This window comes from Manis pentadactyla, chromosome 9 (genome assembly GCF_030020395.1).
Source record: "Manis pentadactyla isolate mManPen7 chromosome 9, mManPen7.hap1, whole genome shotgun sequence".
Classification (NCBI taxonomy): Eukaryota; Metazoa; Chordata; class Mammalia; order Pholidota; family Manidae; genus Manis; species Manis pentadactyla.
Genome location: NC_080027.1, coordinates 54,075,477 through 54,096,051, shown reverse-complemented (window position 1 = coordinate 54,096,051; position 20,575 = coordinate 54,075,477). Strand labels below are relative to the sequence as shown.

Sequence of the window (20,575 nt, the reverse complement as noted above, 5' to 3'; positions counted from 1 at the left end):
GATACTTGATGTAGGATAAGTTTCTGAATTATTACAAAGTTAATGCAAAAAATTTGATTTTCATTTGAAACCAATATAAGCTGTTTGAAATAATCTAGAATATGGCATTGCTTGCATCTTAAACCTAGAGTAGATAGTTCTCCCATATTTTAATTTACTTTTTAATTTTTAGGGCCATTTCCTTTTATTAACTGTTGCCCCGTAGAGCCATTTCTATTGTTGTTCTCAGTCCTTTCTAGTACTAGAAGAACTTTTACGTGCCACTGTATCTGGGAAAGAACGGCAGAGTAGCTCTGCAGTGAAAAGGGGTTCTCCTCCCTATCTCATGCTAACTTCTACTCCACCTGCACTTGCCTTCTGCCCTCATTGTAGAAGCAGGTTTTTCTCAGACCTTCTCATGGTGGTAGCTCCAGTAAAGGAACAGGTGGGAGTCCCAGGGTGGGGTGGAGGTCTCCTGTAGGGTAGGTGGTGGCAGATTAGGGAGGATAGGGGAGCATATGCCCAGCACAGCTGAACCAGGCGCTGCCACGATTAGCTTGGGGCAAAGGAGTCTGTATGGGTTATTTTTAAGTTTTCTGTATATTTGGTGTGTGGTTTTCATCTGTCTGTAGATATTCAACATACTTGTAGCCCCTTGGCTTTGTTTTATAGCACAGGCTTACACAGTTTTTCATCTAAGTTTTTTTTCTTTTTATAAAAGTATTAGATTCACAGAGTAAAAACTAAGGTGGTAAGGGAATAACAAATTTCATATTTCTATTATGTTCAAGATAAGCAGTTTGGAGTTAAGGTACTCTGTAGTTCTCTGTTTTAAACCATGTTGATAGACATAAAACTATGTATATGCTGAAAAGCTCAGATTATGTATATCCAAGGAAGAAAAGCAAGTGGCTGAAACCTGTTGCTTAGTTTTCTGCTCTCTCCTGTACATTCTAGCCTCTGAAGGATAGAGAGAAAGAGAAATGTGTTCCTTCTTGTGCTTTGTCTTCTCTTTTCCAGGTTCCTTCATACCAGGTTCCTGTCAGCTGCTCTCCCTTTAAAGCCATGAACACCACCCATATGTGAGCCTTTCATGCTGACTAGAAATCCTGCTCCATTTCCCTAGTCCACCATTTCCCACTTGTTTGGATGATTATTATTCACAGCACATCCTTACTCCTCACTCTCAGCTGATGGGAGTGATATTTTCCTACCTCACTGAGGAACTTCTGCAGCATTCCCTCTCTAACATGTCCTAACCTAAGTGCACATGTTCTGCCTTCCCCACTTACATGGACTGTTCACCTCTCTGCCAGCCTGTCCAGCAGGCTCTGGGTCCCTTCTGTCCCCTCTTGCCAGCTTCTGGGCACCACCCCAGCAGTGGGCCCATTCTGTTTCTCTTCCTCATGGTCATTCCCGTCAGCAGATGTCATGCTACAGCGGCTCTCATCCTTGGGACCAGAAGTCACTACAGTAAAATTTGTTCCTAATGTCACATTTCTCTGCGTACCTTTTTGCTGCTCCCTTGTTAAACAAAACCCCTTAAAGGCGGTATCTACACTTGTTCTGTCCACCTTCTTTATTGCTAGTCTTGCTTAAACTGACTGCAGGCCTGCAGTGCCCCCATCAAGGTCACCATTTGTGCTGCTCTCAGTAACATTTGACACAGTTGCTCACACTCTCCTTTTTGAAACATTTTGTTTACTTAGCTCTGGGACATCATTCCTTAGGCCTCCTCCCGCCTCCCTTTGTTGGTATTTCCTTCTCTCAGGTGTCTCAGGGCTTGTGTACACAGTCTTCAAGGCTCCAATGTACAAAGACAACCATGTCTGACCTCCTCACCTATGGGGCCTGACTCAGTGCATTTGAAATTGGATGCTTTCCTACAGGTTTCTACCTTTTTAAAGTCACTTGAGAATTAAAGGTGCTGTTCTATAATATCTTGGCACCCTTAACTTGCTCTATCAGCTGAACCTGGAAGGCTACCAGGACCCCATAAAACTCCTTCACCCATTAAGAGATGTTTAGTTTTTGGTCATCCCTTTAGGTTCTTAGTTGGTAAGCAGTCTGGCTTGCTGGTAGTTGTTGACCCAGCTCATTCTCTTCTGCCTTTGTCTTAGACACGATACTTTGGACTCTAGTTTCTTGCCTGTTTTCTCTTACATGGCAAATGTCAGTTCCCCATGCACTTTGAATTTGTGAGTCAGCTTTGGGCATTACTACTACTGACTCCGGAGATTCTGAACCCATTAGGGAGGGCTCAGCCAGAAGAGGCTTTGCCTGCTTCCTTCTGCTTCTGTATGTCTGTGTACTTGCTTCTTCTAGCCTGTCTGCCTCCCTCCCTCCCTCCCTCCCATATTTACTGAACAATTGTTCAAGGGACTAATGACAGAACAGTAGAAGAAAAAAGCAAAGTCACTGAAGTTTACATTAAATAAAAAGAGATCCGTAGAATGTGAATGGTTATTTAGCACTACCATATCCCTGGCCCCTTAGAGATACATTGATCATCATCTTTATCCTCTCAAAGATGTAGGAAAAAAACATAGGTAAATTATTTGCTTGCCCTTGCCAAAATGTAAAAGTCAATAGATATGAGAGCATATTGATTGTGAAATATAAAAAAAAAGGCAGTGTGTGGGCTTGGACTGTGGACTCCATGGTGTCTCTTATCTCAAGTTCCTTGTCCTTGATTCAGCCCTGTCTAGAAATCAACTATTTTTGCTTTTTTGTTTTACCTTCCTTTTCCTCCCTTGGCTTGCCTTAACTTCAGCCTCCCTGCCTTTCCCCCTGCCCTGTAGGTGCTTAATTGTAGTGGCCACTGTTACTTCGAGAAACGAGCCCATTACATTTATAATAATAAACACTTAAGCGTACCAACTTCTGCTCCTTTTGCCTGTCAGTACCTTGACCATGACGTGCCCCTGCAGCCTGGCAGGAAAAAACAATCTCCCTCCCCTCAGCAAGGAAGTAACGGCCACCTTCTAGCCTTACCTGTTCGTGCTTTGTCTGTGTCTAAAAGATCTGTAGACCGCTGAGTATTATTAAGTACCACAAGGGCTTCTCAGTTTTGATTGGTTAGTTTGTTCATGCTTTATCCTTATCACATACAACACAGACAGGCACTCAAATACTTGCTGATGAATGAATCAGGACCTCAGCAAATCAAGTTGTGGTATTAATTTGATGGCTATTTCTACATAGTAGATATTTTTGAAAAACAAATAGACTTCTGTAACGTTAGCTTACTCGTTAACTTGACATGCCCCTGAGTGAGTGTTGCAAATGATGTGGTCTATTTCTTTTTTCCCCTGTTTTATTTATTTATTTTTATTAAGGCATCATTGATACACAATCCTAGGAAGTTTTCACATGAGCAACTTTGTGGTTACTACATTCACCCATATTATCAAGTCCCCCTTCCTGCCTCCCCCACCCCAACCCCATTGCAGTCATTGTCCCTCAGCGTAGTAACATGCTATAGAGTCACTACTTGTCTTCTCTGTGCTACACTGCCTTTCCTGTGCGGTCTATTCCTTTTAAACCGAGTTTGTTTAATAAAATTGCTCTCATCATTCCCATTTTGCTCTTCTCTGTAAATATATAGTACTAGATAAGTACATGTTATTGTGGATTTCTATTGTGCTAATATTTGTTCTTTGATCTGAGTTTCACTGGAGGTTTCCAAACATAGATTGGTGAATTTGTCACATCATATTTACCTTGGTTATTTAAAATAAGACATTTCGGAGTAGCACTCAGACCTATCAAATCAGAATATCTAGGAGGCAAGGCTTAGTATTTTGGAGTCTGTAAAATTCTCTGGGTTAGGAAACCTCTAAGGAAATCTTTTGTGCAGCATTCAGTCTTTTATTTCTGGCTTCACACTGCTGTGGCCTTGCTCCATGTGGGTTTTTCTTGTTCATTTTTGTTTGCTTTAATGGTAGTAATGCTATTTCTATTTCTTAGTTAAAATTATGCTACACCAGTGAGCTCAAAAGCAGCTTTATATGTGGGTAGAGATTTCTTGATCAGAAATGTGTGTATGAACTTTGCTGACCTTGATGCCTGAAAGACAGTGAGTGATGTGAGACCATGCTTTAAAATACCTAAATGGAGTACATAAACCGTCTTAGCATTAGGATTGTTTTATCATGTAGACAATTCATTTTTCTTGTATGTATAATGCAAGTCATTTGACGATTCCCTCTTGTTGAATTACATTATGCAGGAGTGGTAGGGCAAGGTACGTTTTTGAAGAATAATTGATCAGAAAGACACACAGCAAGATTCTCAAGGACTCCCTCCCCAAATCAAATTTATGTTAATAAAGTGACTCATTGAGATCTGTCTCAAATATTAATTTTCTTTTTCTATATCATATTTTCTTTTACTTCAAGGATGAACTTATTTCACTGGTCATACTCTTTTACTTAACATAGATTCATTCAGTTAATTACTATGCAGTCTTCCAGGTTCTGTGTGTGCAAAGACAAACATGCTTTACTGCCCAGCTACAGAGAACATCACGGTGGGAGAATGAGGAAACAGTCCAAAATTGTAGTGTGTTAAGAGTTTGTTACTTGTCACTATAGAGTGTGATGGGAGCTCGAGGATGCTGCTCTAAAACAGCATTGGCACTAAGGGGAAGTTTTATTTGTTCGAGTCTTGAAGTATTAGTAAGAAATGAGAGTATAGAGTTGGGAGATAGAGGATGACATCCCAGAGAAGGAACAGAATTTGTGACAACATGGGGGGTATTTTTATAGGAAGGAATTTACCACGCCAAATATTCTTAAAAATAGGAATTGTCCTTTTCAAATTGATGGCTCTATGAAGCTTTCGTTTCACACTTGGCTTCCATATTGTTAATTGCTTTGCTTGATTTGATTGATTAATATTTCAAAACCATAGGCCTTACGTTACATATGCTATTTTGAAGAGAAGGTAAGCTTAAAAATTACAACTTGGATATACCAATGTTAGATAGAACCTGCCTGCCACCGTTTTGGAACACAACAGATATAAACTGTTATAAAGAATGTTAGATGTAAATGCATTAATATAATAGCCATTAATAAACAATGAGGCTGCATTGAGGTTACTGAATTTTGGGAATGGAATATTAATGGAAGAACAAACTACCTGAAAAGATTAAAGGGAACTATACCTTGAGCTCAAATATGGCCAGGAATAATCCATATTCTAATCAGCCAGAGTGCAAAACCTCATAATTCTTGGTGTATTGGGTAGTACAGAAGGGCTTTTTTCCAGTAGTGAGACGAAATTAGTGCTAGACTAAATAGTTTTGGTCCTGGATGACAAAAAGGATCAAACGTTCCAAATAACTGTATCCCAGAAGTAAGCTCAAGAATATTTATAAGAATAGAAATTATCCAGAACCCAATAGGTAAAAACTCAGTACCTAAACATTCACTCAAAAATTACCAAGCATGTAAAGAACCAAAAAAAATATGGCCCATATTAAGGAGAAAAAAAATGAATAGAAACAGACCTAGGAATGATACAGATGATGGAATTAGTGAACAGAGATATTAAAACAGTTATTATAACTTCCTCCTATGTTTAGAAGCTAGAGAAAAGACTGAATTGAATATTAAGTAGGGACATGAAAGATATAAAAAGATAAAAATCTAATTTCCAGAAATTAAAACTACTGTGTCTGAGAAGAAAAATACACTGGATACAATTAACAGCAGAAGTAAGTAATGGCTGAATAATTTCTAAATTTGATGAAAACTATAAATGCATACATCTAAGAGACTCGAAAAACCCCAAGCACAAGAAATACAACAAGATGACAAAGCAGATTATTTATAAAATGAAATTACTTAAAACCAACGATAAAGAGAAAAATCTGAAAAATAACCAGAGAAAATAGAACTTCCTGCATACAGATGAACAAAGATAAGGATGTGATAACCAGTCATCATTGTTTCTCATAGGAAACGATGCAAGGCAGAAGATAGTAATGTAACATCTTGTAAATACTGAAAGAAAAAAACTGTTGCCTAGGATTCAATACCTACTAAAAATTTATTTCAAAAATGAAGGTAAAATAGGACTTTTTCCAGATAAACAAGAGGTAAAAGAATTCATTACCAGCAGACCTGCATTACAAGAAATGTGAAAGGAAAGAAAATGATACCAAATGGAAATACATACCTATACAAAGAAATGAAGAACAGTGGAAATGGTAATTATGTCAGTAAATAGAAATTACTTTTATTGTTATTTAAATCTCTTTAAAACATAACTGGATATTTAAAAATAATAATGTATGGTGAGATAAAAGGTAATAACAGCATAGGAGGAAGAAATTTGTCATCATAATAAGGTAATTAAAGGATATCTGAATTGGCATATTATTTAAATTAGACTGTGGTGAGCCAAAAATGTATTAAAAACTTTGGAGCAATCATTAAAATAATCGTTCATTAGTCAACAAAAGATGTAAAACAGAACCATAAAAACAATACACTTAACCCAAAAGAAGGCAGAAAAAGGATAAGTAGAGCAAAGAACAAATGGGATGGAGAGGAAACAAATGTCAAGGTCACTCTATCAGTGATCACACTGAATGTAAATATTTGATGAAAAAGTAAGACCTTACAGGAAATCATCTTTCAGTGTAAAGACCCAGGTTAAAAGTGAAACGATGGGGTCAGATTTATCACAAAACACTAATGAAGAGAACGTTGACATAGCAATATAAACTTTACACAAAGTAGATTTCAGCAAAGAATGTTATCAGAAATAAAGAGTACTAAGCTAAACATTCATATACTGAATAACAGCTCCAAAAATTTTAAAGCAAAAGTTGAGAGAACTGCAAAGAGAAGTAGACATGGTCACACAATCAGAAGTTTCAACACGTCTCTCAAAAGAACTGAGCAACTGAGAGAACGTCGGTAAAGGTGTAGGTGGCTTGAACAACACTATGAACAACTTAAATGAGACTTTGCACCCCACCCAACAACAGCAGAATACATATGCTTTTGAAATGAAAATGGTTCAGTATGTTTGAACAAGTCTCAGTATATTTAAAAGGATTCAAGTCACACAATGTATTTCTTTGATCATGGTGGAATTAAATTAGACATCAATCACAGACAAATATCTTGGAAATCTCCAAATATGGGGAAACTAACATACTTGTAACTAACCCTTGGTACCAAAAAAAAAAAAAAAATCAACAGGGAAATCACAAAGTACTATGAACTAAATGGTAACTAAAGCACAACACATTAAAATTTGTGAGATGTTCCTAAAGAAATATAAATGGAGAAATTTATAGTATTACATCCTTGTATCAGAAAAGAAAAAAGGTCTCAATGTAGTGACTAGCTTCTACCTTAAGAAACTAGAAGAAAAACAAAAAGCAAATTAAAACCATAGTAACCAGAAGAAAGAAAATAATAAAGATAGGAATGGAAACCAGTGAAGTTGAAAATAGAAAAACCATGGAAAAAGTAAAAACCAAAAACTGATTTTTAGAAGATCAAAGTGACCAACCTAGCCAGAATCATCAGGTGAAAAAGAGCAAAGACACAAATTACCAGTATCAGTAATGGCATTGATACCATCACTTCAGATCTTACAGATATGTAAAAGAGAAGTACGATAAGTCCAATAAGTTAGGTGAAATAGACATATTCCTTGAAAGACACACTGATAAAACTCACTCAAGAAAAAATAGATAACAGGAATAGTACTGTATCTATAAATTTAACTTGTTGAAAAGCCTTCCCTCACAACTCCAGGCCCAGATGGATTCACTGGTAAATTATACCAAACTGATTTTAATAAAATTGTTTCAGAAAATTGAAGAGAGAATAAGAACACTACAGTCCAGTACCTCTCGTGAACACAGACGTAAAAATTCTTAATAAAATTTTTGTAAATATAATTCAATAATATAGGAAAGACAGTGGATCATCATGCCAGTGGAGTTTATTCCTGCAATGTTGATTTAGTGGGCAAAAATGAATCAGTAAAATTCATTATATTAATAGACTAAAAAGGAAAAAAATCGTATGATCTCAACAGAAAAAAACATTTGACAAAATCTAGCATCCATTCCTGGTAACTCTTTACAAATGGAATAATAGGGAACTTTTTAAACATAATAAATGACGTCTGCAATAAAACTATACAACTAACTGAACGTAATAGTGAAAGACTGAATGCATTGTGCCTAAGAGATCAGAAACATGTCAGAAGTATCCCTCTCACCATGTTCTGTACTGCATGTTTTAGGCAGTGAAGTTAAGGCCAGGGAAAAAAAAGGCATTGACTATCAGAAAGGAAGCAATAAAGCCGCTGTCCTTATTAGCAAATGACATCATAGTTTACGTAGAAAAGCCTATGGAATTTACAAAGAAGACTCAGATAAGTGAGTTTTAGCACAGTTATGGGGTGTAACATAAATACACAAAAATCACCTGACTTTTGTACAGAAAAATGTGTGTGATGGAAAAAAAACCAGGAGAATACAGTAATCTATGGCTGATAGGTTCCTAAATTTTCTTTTGTTTTTCTCATCTGTATTTTCCAACTTACCTGCAAGTGTTCACTTTTATGGTAATGGCAGCAGTAAGTCATTTTTTCAAAAATGGAATTTTTCGGCCACAGGATATAAATGTAAATGTAATGTAGTTTTAACAATTTCATGCAAATACCACTATCAAATATATAGGTTATTATGTTCCATTAGTGTTTTCTTATTCTGGCCTACCATCTTACGTCATCAGCTGTGACACCTTTCCTTCACCTCCTAATGTAAGAAAGGCATTGTGAAGGCTTGTGACCCTAATCATTATTGATTTTTTCCCACATACTTCTCAAAGGTCTCCTGTGTACCAGGTACTAGGGAATGCGGAGATGAAGAGACCCCTTGCCTTTTGAGGGTTCGCTCTCCTCCATCCCCTCCTCTTGTCATTTTCTATCCTGGTTTGCTGTATTCCAGCCATTCTAGGCTTCTTTGAGTTCCTGGAACTTGGAAAGCCCATTCCTCCTCTATGTCCTCACCCATATCATTTCCTTTGTCAGGAATACTTCCTCCTCCCATCCCTGCCTAACTCCATCCTCTCTTTATTAGTTCTTAGCTTAAGTATCACTTCCTCAAGAAAGCTTTCTCTGACCTGCCCGAGTGGGTTAGAGACTCTCCTAAACCTTGTACTTTTTCTTCCCATAATTTATCACTGTTGTATTTAATACTTTTTCACTAATCAGTGACTGGAATCTTGTAGTGTGGCATTATTTCTGTCACAAGTATGTTCTTTTCAGTTTTTCTGCAAAGCGGGGCTTCAGTATGTGTTGAGCTATTAAATCTCTTGGTTTGTCTTTAACAAATCAGCTTGGTTTCTAGCTGGATTAATAAATAGTGCAGTCTGTGGCCAAAGATTAGATGCAGCAGATCTGCTTTTTTTTTTTTTTTTTTTCTTTTTAAATTGAAGTATATTGGTGTCAAGTATACAGCACAGTTACCCATGTTCTTAAATCCTCATCACAACTAGTGCGGTTACTATATCTCAACACAGGAAGATGTTGAAGAATCATTGGCTATATTCTCCATGCTGTGCTACCATCCCCATGACTGCCTTATATTATAATCGAGAATTTTTGTGCCTCTTTATCCCCTCACCCTCTCCACCCACCCACTTCAACCCCTCCCCCATGGTAAATACCAGTTCTTGGTGTCTGTGAATCTACTGCTGTTTTGTTCCTTCTGTTTTGCTTTGTTTTTGTACTCCACATATAAGTGAAATCATACAGTGTTTGTCTCTCTCCGCCTAGCTTATTTCACTGAGCATAATATCCTCTAGATCCATCCATGTTGTTTCAAATGGCAGGATTTCTTTTTTTTTTTAACAGTTGAATAATACTCCATTGTGTGTATGTTCCACATCCTTTTTATCTCTTCATCTACTGAAGGGCACTTTGGTTCCTTCCATATCTTGGCTACTGTAAATAATGAAATTGTAAATATAGGGGTGCATATATCTTTTTGAATCAGGGTTTTTTGTTTTCTTCAGGTAAATTCCTAGAAGTGAAATTACTGGGTCATATGATATTTTCTATTATTAGTTTTTTGAGGAACCTGCATACCAGCAGAGCTAATTTTTAATACCATACCTCAACTCTTGAAATTTCAGGTAACACAGGAGGAAGGACAGCAGTTAGCACGACAACTTAAGGTGACCTACATGGAGGCGTCAGCAAAGATTAGGATGAATGTAGATCAAGCTTTCCATGAACTTGTCCGGGTTGTAAGGTAAGCAGAACACATCTTACTAGTTTGTTATAACTTACTGAATTTGATAGGTAATCACAGTGTACTTTTTGAAATCATAAAATGAGAAAAAAAATTACCATTGAATGTTCTTAGTAAGAAAGAGAAAATCATATGTAGAAGTGGGGTTGATGCACGAGGTGTGTTAAAATTTTAATTAAGTACATATTATAGTCTAGGTGTTTCTTACATATAAAACCCAACTTAATTATAGAAAATACACATAGGGATTTTGAAAAGGATTTGTGCAGTTTCCAAAGGTGGTAGTGGTGTGAAGATAGTGAAGAGAGCAGCTAGCATTTCAGTGGTAATCTCTGATATCCAATCTGTTAGATACTGTGCTAAATGCTTTATATGTAGTGTTATTTATTCCTCACCATAGCCCAATAAGCTAAATACTTCATTTATCCCCAGTTTCAGATGAGAAAACAAGTCCAGAGAGGTTAAGTAACTTGTTTAAATTAAGTTTAGACATATTAAACAGCTGAGCTGGGACTTGAGTCCGTATCTCTGATTCCAGAGCCTGTGCTCTCAGCTTTGCTTCTCTCCCACCCTCTCCCAGGCTGAGAGTAGCCAGGTGTAGAGATTGAGCAGTCCCATGGGTGTGAAGTGTGTATCTCACACTGCAAAGAGTTTTTTTCCCAGCTGGCCTGGGAGGCCCTTGTGGTTCAGAAAGTGTTCCTGAGTTCCAGGAAGCTTGAGGTGATTTGGAAGCTTGGCTGGAGTGAGTTTGTATGTGAGACAGGTGGAGTTGCTTTTTGGTGTGTGGGGCTTGATGTGATTATTTTGAGTCTTAGTAGCTTGGCCCCTACTTCACCCTTTGTTTTCTAGATGACTGGTTTCTCTGCTAGTTTGTTTGACAGGTATGGGGAGGGGAGTAAGCTTACATTAGTTGTGTATCTAAGGTGAATTGACATCTGGGTTATGGGCTTGTACTTTTAGCCCCTTGCCCCAGGGCATTCTCTTTGTGGGAGAAAACAAAAGTGTAGATCATAGTTTATTTTTAGTAGTTTGTTAAAAAAATCTAAGTTCCATTATTTCATAATGAATACAGAGTTAAGGTTTTGCAAGGTGAAAAGAGTTCTGGAGATAACGGTGTTGCTGGTCACGTGTTATGCGCATATTGATGCCACTGAACTGTACAGTTAAAAATGGTTATGGTGGTAAATATTGTTATATATGTATATTTTAACACACATACACACACACAGGCCTTCTTAAAATAATACTGCCTTTTTGAAATATTTTGTCCTTGGTTTTGATCCTCAGATTCTATCCATATCCATTAATCAATCTGGAGTGAGGAAGGAGTAGAGGCGGCTTTATTCTTTTTAAATAAAGTATCATTAATACACAGTCTTATGAAGGTTTCACATGAACAACATTGTGGCTTCAGCATTAACCCATATTATCAAGTCCTCACCCCCCATTGCAGTCACTGTCTATCAGCATAATAAGATGTTACAGAGTCATTACTTATCTTAGAGGAGGCTTTTTTATGCTGGACACTGTTAGTCATTTAAACGTAACAAGGTGGTCTTAATCTTCATAGTGACAGTGAAAGGTAGGATTATTATTCTCTTATAAAAACCCAGGCTGAGAGGAGTCAACTAACTTGTTTAATACTGACTGTAGCTAATAAGTGGTAGAACAGGGACTGGAACTGCACACCTCATAAGGGTATGTACTTTGGTGAGGGGTGTTTATTTTTTTTTAATTAAGATATCGCTGATATACAATCTTACAAAGGTCACATGAGCAACATTGTGGTTTCAGCATCACCCATATTATCAAGTCCCCCGCCACCCCACTGCAATCACTGTCCATCAGTGTAGTAAGAGGCTGTAGAGTCATTACTTGTCTTCTCAGTGCTATACTGCCTTCCCCATGACCTACCTATATTGTGTGTGCTAATTATAATGCCCCTTAATCTCCTTCCCCCTCCCTCCCCACCTACCTTTGAGGTGTGTTTATTTTTACATGTACCTTCAAATTGGGAAGGGAATTTAGAGGTTATTGAGCTCACCATCTTATCTGATTCAAGATTTTCCCATTAATAAAACTCAGCTCTGCTTATGCTGGTGTTGAAGCTTTTGTACATGCCCCCACCCCGCCAAGGATTTGCTTTGGTTCCCGAGTTGCAATTTAACATGGAAAAGGATGTGGATGTAAACTAGACTTATCCAAAAATAACCTGCATTTGTAATAATATATTTCCAAGACAGCAATTATATGTGGATTTTTCTACCTTACAGGAAATTTCAAGAGCAGGAATGTCCTCCTTCGCCAGAGCCAACGAGGAAAGAAAAAGATAAGAAAGGCTGCCATTGTGTCATTTTCTAAGAATCCCTTGAGTTTTAGCTACCAACTGCCAGGAAAAGCCCTCCTCTTCTCCTTTTCTCCTTAACAGTTTACATCACGTTGGTACCTTTCTAGCCTTAGACAAATGATCACCATGGTAGCCTTAGACCAAGAAGCTGGCTCATCCGTTCTGTGAAGCTAATCCTATGCTCATTTCAAGACAGATTTAAAGGAAACACTAAGGCTGCTTCAGAGATTATCTGATTCCTTGAAAATATGTATCTGTGTACAATATAAATTCTTTTTTAAGGGCTTATTACATTTTAATAGGGATGAATCAGTTTTGGAACCTAAGCTGTTTGCCAAGCTGAAGTCATAGATTGTGAAATAACTTTTAACTTCTGGAATCATGTTGCCTATTGTTACTCTAAATAGAAACATAGGACTTTTTTTAAAATGTGAATTTTTGCCTATCTCTGAAAGTTTTGATGTCAACTTTAATTAATCTCAAATACACTGAACTGAATCCACAAAAGTGAGATATCTCAGACTTTTACTGATGCTCTAGCCTTTGTTTTCCAGTGGCCAAAATACCAAAATGCCTATTGTATTTATAGATTTGAAAAAGTGCATATAAAGCCTTTATTATTACTCCCACTCTGAAAGATGGTAATATTCCATGTGGCCAAATATTTGGACTCATTCTGGGCTTAGGCATTTCAATGTTCTTGGTTTTTAGTTTAACTCTTTTCACAGCCATGTTGAGAGTAAAAATAAATAATTTTTGTCTGTCTTCCTTTTCAAGTATTTCTGGATAAAGGATTCAAATCAAAACTAAAACTGTTTTTGTTTGTAATATAAAATATAGAATTGATCTTTCCAGGGTCAGAGATGATTAATGTTTTTGCTATATACTTTTATACATTATTTTCTTATCAGACTAGTTAACAAGTATTTTTATATGTTTGTAAGCAAATATGCTTTCACAGCATACCTTGTGTATATGTACAGATAAGTATTTAATTCTCACTGTTCACTTTTAACTGACAAAGAAAAAGAAAAGTGAAAACTACAGAAACTGTGGTAGAAGTTTGCTTGCTGTTCTGGTCCTGGTTGTACCCACCTTTGGCCAGTCACATACCTACTCAAGACATCTTCCCCGTAGAGTACAACAGGATGAGAATCTGAAGTCACTTAGATATCCCCGACTAGGTACTGACTGTTATATCAAGTAGTAAGTGTAAGACTTTTAATTGACAATTAGTATAACTGTGGATGGCTTCTGATTTTGTTTTTTAATTCTGTGGATTGTGTTTAAACAATTCAAAAATACGTTCCTGATTGTGAGATACTAAGTGGTATTGCACAGTTGTCACTTTATTGAATGTGCACAACAGTCCCATGAAGTTTATAAAGCGTACCCTTGTATAGCTTCAGGTGCTAGAATTAAAACTGATCTGTTATCACAAGATGGTGCTTGATTACTTGTTATTTTGGTGGTTTCCTGAAAGAATGAATGTTGGAGGAAACATAATATTTATAGCTCTATGCCTTTCCCAGCAATGGCTTAGGGTTTGAATCTAAGAATGAATCTTGGTTATTTAGCAGGTGAACTTGAAATGAAATGGCTTGGTGTTGTTAGTGATTTCTCGAATCTTTGCCTAAGTCAGTGTTTCTTAAACTTTTTCTATGAAGTGCTTCTGATAGAGAACCCCATCTGTTAAAGGAGAGGGGAGGGCGAATACATACACATACACCACCTGAGGATCTGAGGATGCAGCCTTGGACAGCTAAAGCATAACACACACATTTATCTGAATGCTAATTAAAATTACTATCTTTGTCCTGTGGCTTTCGATACTGTAGGACTATCACACGTCCTTGTTAGTACTTTCAATTGGTAATGTTTTTCATTTTCATGGGTAACTTAGGAGGCTGTCAACATAATTACCAGATTTAATGGGAAACCTTTCATTTTATTACAAATAGATGATTTGTAGTAAAGCAGGCTGAGGGTTAAATTTTGTTCTCTCAGTTTACAGGCATACCTTGGAGATACTGTGGTTTCGGTTCCAGACCCCCACAAAAAGTGAATGTCACAATAAAGTGAGTTAAGTGAATTTTTTGGTTTCTTAGTGCATGTAAAAGTAGTGTTTTCACTACACTGTAGTTCAAGTGTGCAGTAGCATTATCTCTAAAAAGAAAAGTGTATACACCTTTATTAAAAAGACTTCATTGCTAAAAAATGCTATTATCTGAGCTTTCAGCGAGTTGTCACTAGTCGCGATCATCATAATAATAATGAAAAGTTTGAAATATTGTGAGAATATTTCAGTATTACATTTTCAAAGTGATACAAAGACACGTGGAATGAGCAAATGCTGTTGGAAAAAAGGCACTGATACACTCTCGAGGCAGGGTTACTACAAACCTTCAATTTGTAAAAATTGCAGTATCTGTGAAGCGCGATAAAATGAGGTATGCCTGTACCTTTTTTCGCTCTGCTTCACTTTGGATAATTTTTTTGTTTTTGCTGCATTGTCAAGTACCTAACCTTTTCTTCGGCAGTTGTTTAATTTGCTGTTAATTCCAACTAATGAATTTTTCATTTCAGACCTTATGTTTTCTTCTTCTGTAGAAGTTCTATTTGGTTCTTTGTTATATTTCTCTCCTCGTGTTCATGTATTTCTCTTTTCTAGCCCCTTTCAACTGAGTTCCCAGAGAATTTAGTCTAAATCCTTATCTGTGTGTGTAATGCATTAACTCCATTTCTATGCATCTAGAATATTCTAGCTGTGTACAATCCTTGGGAGAATAGAGAAAATGGTCCCTCAAATAACTTTCTCTAGTGCTTATTTTCTTATAGATCTATCATTGAGAAGGGCTGCTTTGAATAATGAACATGGTTATAATAGCTATTTTAACATCCTTGTCTGCTTGATCATATCATCTCTATAATTTTGGATCTATTTTTGTTGACTGATTTTTCTCTAGTTATGGGTCAAATTTTCCAGCTTTTTTTGCATTTCAAGTTAGTTTTGACTGGATGCTAAACATTTCGTATTTTGTGTTGTTGGGCGCCTGGAATTTGTTGTCTTCATCTGAAGATGGTTGGATTGTGTTCTGGTACTCTGTTAATTCACTTGCAGTTCAGTTCCACTATCATGGTGTGGTCTTTTGGGGGACTCTACTCAAGCTCAGCAGGACAAGTGAGACCTCTAATTCAGCTGGTGGGAACTCAGATAGCTCCCAGCCTCATGTGAGCTCTGGGGACTGTGCTAGTTGCAGCTCCTGGGTCATTCTTTGCCCTCCTTCTGGAGTTTCACTCTTCCATATGTTTCTCAGGGTCTTGCAAAGACTCCTTGACCCTCTGCATACTTTAGGAGCTCTTTTTCTGTGTAGCTATCTCCCCTCCAGACCTTTGTCTTGCAACTTCCATTGCCTCAAACTCCCTTATCTTCAGTGTGTGTTTTTTCAGTTTAGGGAAACACTTATCCCTTGCTTAGAATCCCCCATCCCCTGTGCATCCCTCTCTAGGCACATTCTTACCTTATTTAAGGTAAGGATTACCTCACCTGAAGGTTTACCTTACTTGTTTCTCTTTCATCAGGGATTATGTCCTGTGCTACCTGGTGTATAATGTTTGAGAACAGTTATTTCACATATTTACTTCAGTTTTCTGATTGTCTAAGGTAGGATGGTAAATCTGCTTTCTGCTCCTCCATAATTGGAAGCTGAAGTCTCTCCCATTAGATTTCCATCATACAATCAGAAGGGTCTTGTAGCCCACTTAATCCATGACTTGAAATCTTTCCTCACAAAGAATGGCCAGTCTCATGGCATGAATAATCCTCGTCTGTGTGGCTATTTTTTTTTCTTCATAGTTGAGGGTTGGCAAACTGTTTCTGTAAAGGGCCAAGTAATAAGTATCATCTTGGGCTCTGTGGATGGACTGTATGGTCTCTGTCCCAGCTACTTAGCTCTGCTGTTGTAGCACTGAAGCAGCCATAATAAACAATGTATAAGTGAATGGACGTGGCTGTGTTCCAGTAAAACTTTATTTGTGGATACTGAAATTTGTATTTCATATCATCTTCATAGGTCATGAAATATTAATCATCTTCCGTATTTTTTTCCCAAAAATTCATTTAAAATTATAAAAACCATTCTGTACAAAAACAGATGGCAGAATGGATTTGATCTGTGCGCCATCATTTGCCAATCCTGCTCTATAGCACATTTAGAATTTGAGGTTACATTCCCAACTTTAGAATCTCCTATATATGTGGAAATTCTTTCAAACAGGATTTCCTGAATTGACAATCATGAATTTCTTTTTCTCCTTCTGTTGTTTATTTAGGGATTTACAATATTTCAGAGTTGGACATTATTCCTCATTGACATACATCCTACATTGATGATTGTCTGAATTTCGGCCTCAGACTTTTACAATGTTAATTGGTCCCTTTATCATTTGATTTTTAAGATTTGATATAACAAGGTTGTATATACTTCAGGTATAGCCTGTTGCTCTTCTAACTTGTCATCACTGTTTGTTTTGATTTACTTCTTCTCCCCTTCCTGTACATAATCCCACTGAAGAAAACTGAAAGGTAAACAGGAGGAGATGATAATAAAATGTTCACTTTCAATATCACTTGACCACTTAGGGGTATTTAACCTGTGACTGCTTATAAAGTTGGAAAATACTTTTTAGAAAAAAATTATTTTAATTTGAACAGATTTATTTGTGTTAGACTATTAGGTGTTCTGGGGAAATGAAGAAATGTGAAGCTTTTTGTTTTTGCAGATTGCTCACTATCTGGTGGAGGAAGATTAAGGGTGACAAAAGCAAGTGCCGGGACTAGCATTCAGGCAGAATGTGAGGAGCATGCAGAAAGTTGTAAGGGCCAGCCCCGACGGTGGTACGGATTCCTCCGGGGAAATCTGAGGGAATTGCTTGTTTAGACGTGGTGGTTTGGCAGGCGCTGACAGAGGAAAGGATTGGAGATGCAACGGGAGGAGAAGCGTGAGGTGGGCCGTGGAGCGGTGATGTGGGCTGAGGTGCAGTTGGCAGGGTGCAGGGTGCCTTCTGGCATTAGAATCTGAATCTAAAAGGGTTTTAAATGTAGTGGGAAGAAAATAATGTTCAAGTAGCCTGGGTTTGGGTTGTGGAGGCTTTAAATAGGAGTCCTTCTGTATATAATGGGAAGCTGTCAGGAACTCAGGACTGTCTGGATCCAAGCTAGTGGTAGGAGGCAGAGAAACATGGTTTAAGCACGGGTGGTGAGGTAGGAGGCTACTGGAGGCGTGGACTCTGTCCTCTTTCTGTTTGTTCTGTCACTTTTGCTCTGATCTCACACTGACTTTATTGCAGTGGCCTTTGAAGTAGTCTTTTTGTTTCTGTTTTGCCCCCACGGTGCAGTCCAAGGGATCTTTTTTAGACCTTAAATTAAATGTTGCACTGCTGCTTAAAATCTGCCATCACCTCAGTGCATTTGGACTAACCCACCAAATACCGTAGTGCACAAGGAAAGCCTGTGGCAGGATCTGCCATCTTTCTCACTTACATTCAAGCTGATTTGCTTTTTTAATGCTCTAGAACATGCCAAGCATTTTCCAAACCAATTACTTCACTCAGCTATTCAATGAACCCTTTCATCCTTTTGCTCTCAGCTTAGATGCCATCTCCTTGGAGAGCCCACTGTGACCCAGTATTCTGATACCTCCTGGCCCTGTATTTACTTAGTGATACTTAACCATTTGTGATTATTTTTTCTGTCTCCTCTGGCCTGCTCCTTAGTGTTCTAGGCTCTGTGAGGGCAGAACCACATCTGTTATGTTTACTGCTTTACCCATATTGCCGGGCCTGTACAGAAAAGCCATTTGATGAGTGAGTAAGGAGCACAAGCAACCCTCGCGTGATAGAAGTACGTGCTGATTGTGGCAGTTATACATGGGGTTAGTCCAAGAGGCATTTGGGAGTGGGTATTGAAGCTCAGAAGCAGCAGCTAGGGCTGAAAGTACAGGCTTGGAATGTGTCTATTTTGATTAATGATTGAAGAGGTGGGAGTGGGGTGAAGTAGAAAGTGTGTTTGAGATAAGGTCCAAGGGTAAAAATCATTTTGGGGAAATAGAACATTTGGGGATAGATGATTAGAAGGCAGCAAAAAGCCAAGACAGCAGCCAGAAATTAGTACCAGGAGACTATTGTCTAAGAGGCTGGAGTGGGGCAGACAGCTTTGAGTGCTGTGCAAGCATGGGGAAGAAAGGGCAGCAGCTGTCACTTATAGCTGACGACTTGAGGTTCTTTTTCAGTCATCAGGTTGCGGGAATCACATTATAGTGGGTTGTAGTGTGACTGGAGGGCAAGGAGGTGGAGGAAGCAAGTGTGGGCTACTGTTCTGAGAATTTGTGTGGCAAAACCAGCAGGCGGTTAATCTTGCTTGTAGGGTACGATATTAGAGAGTGAGAAAGAGAGCCAATTCAGGTCACTTAATAATAGATATGTAGATATACAAGCCTGGAAGTAGATGTTAAGCATTTGAGAGATTGAGAAGCCTATGGCTTGCAGGCTGGCATCCCTTTCTGACTGGTGAGTGAGGATGGCATAATGCAGTGCTTTTCAGACTATTGAGGTTGAAGGGTCCATTTAAAAACTGCTGAATCTCCACTGTTGTGGAATGATTCTTTTGCTAAAGGTAATAAAAAAAAACAACCGTTAGAAAAATAATCATATTCTTGGATATTCTGGCAATGTCAAATGGCTATAAAAGTTTCTAAATGCTTGGCTTAAAATTTCTGTATCTCACTATAGGATCGTGGTGAACAGTCTGTGGGTGTTCTCAGGCTGCAGATCTCTCTCCGAATAGCGCTAATGTAGAAAGCAAGCAGGAGATTCAGGTATTTTTTCTCAAGTGGCCCTTCTGATTCCTAGATAGGTTAGTAAATTCCAGGTCAAGATCACTTAGTAGGGGTTTCATGCCAACACTAGAAAAAAAAGAAAAAGACTCTATTTTATAACTCCAGGTGTTGTAAGGAGTCAGTAGTCTTGAATGAGGCATTTACCCTTTTCTCTTTAAATACTTAAAATAATTTGAAGCAAAGGAAAACTGTTTAAAACCAAAACAGTTAAAATAATGAGAACTGTTATCTTAAATGTGAGAACTACTACAACACGAGAACTTTAACCAATCAGTTCTAAAGTCAGGAAGAGGTTAAGAACATACAGAATTTAGAGCCATAGGAGAAAATGTTAATGCTATCTGATGTTATGACATTATGAATGTTAAGTGAGAAGTCTGAAATTGCATTTTGCTTTGATGATAGCAGGTAAAAGTACTGCATGTATATTTGATTGTCAGGAAATTTTCAGTTATAAGTGGTAGAAATTCAACTCAAGCCAGCAGCAACAGAAAGTGGTCATTTACTCATTTATGAAGAAGTGTGAGGAGGGTCTGGTGGGGTGAAACTGGCTTTCAGTGACTCCTTTGTCAGGCTGCCATCGGGACTCATCGGCAAGGTGAGAGTTGGCTAAGTTGTGGAGGTAGGGTAGAGAAATTCTGTACTGTAAGAAAGCTTGTGTCAAAGCCTGGGGCCAGAAAAGGTAAAGTAACTGGCCTGAACTCTCATAGCTACTCAAGAGTCCAGCAGTGGTTTGAACCCAGGCTCTCTGTGTTTTGACCATTATACAATAGCTTCTGCCTCTTGCCCTCAGAATGTATAACACTTGAGCCAACAGGGTTTCTAAAGCAGCGATGCCAGTATTTAAATTTGACATTTTAGTACAGATCTTTTGCTCACAGATTTGAAAGGATTTAAATTGAAGAATTTTCTTCATGCTCATTAGCATTCTGCTGCTATTTATAGTTGTCACAGCATCTCATTTTCAAAAGGGAATAGTTTGTTTTCATTCATTCTCCTTACCTTGGGCAGTATAAAGAACAGAAAAGAATCATTCTGTTCAGATTCATAGCGCCG

General features: G+C 37.9%; 1 protein-coding gene across 2 annotated transcripts in view; it reads left to right on the top strand.

Moving 5' to 3' along the window:
• The window catches only part of RRAS2 (RAS related 2), a 75,058-nt gene extending 60,994 nt beyond the window's left edge, over positions 1-14,064 (top strand). For both annotated transcript variants that reach the window (XM_036918066.2, XM_036918067.2), the window contains exons 5-6: positions 10,158-10,276; positions 12,550-14,064. In XM_036918066.2, the coding sequence (XP_036773961.1) occupies positions 10,158-10,276; positions 12,550-12,637 (207 nt within the window). In that variant the 3' untranslated portion in view covers positions 12,638-14,064. The remainder of the gene's footprint in view (positions 1-10,157; positions 10,277-12,549) is intronic.
• The last annotated feature ends 6,511 nt before the right edge of the window (positions 14,065-20,575 follow it).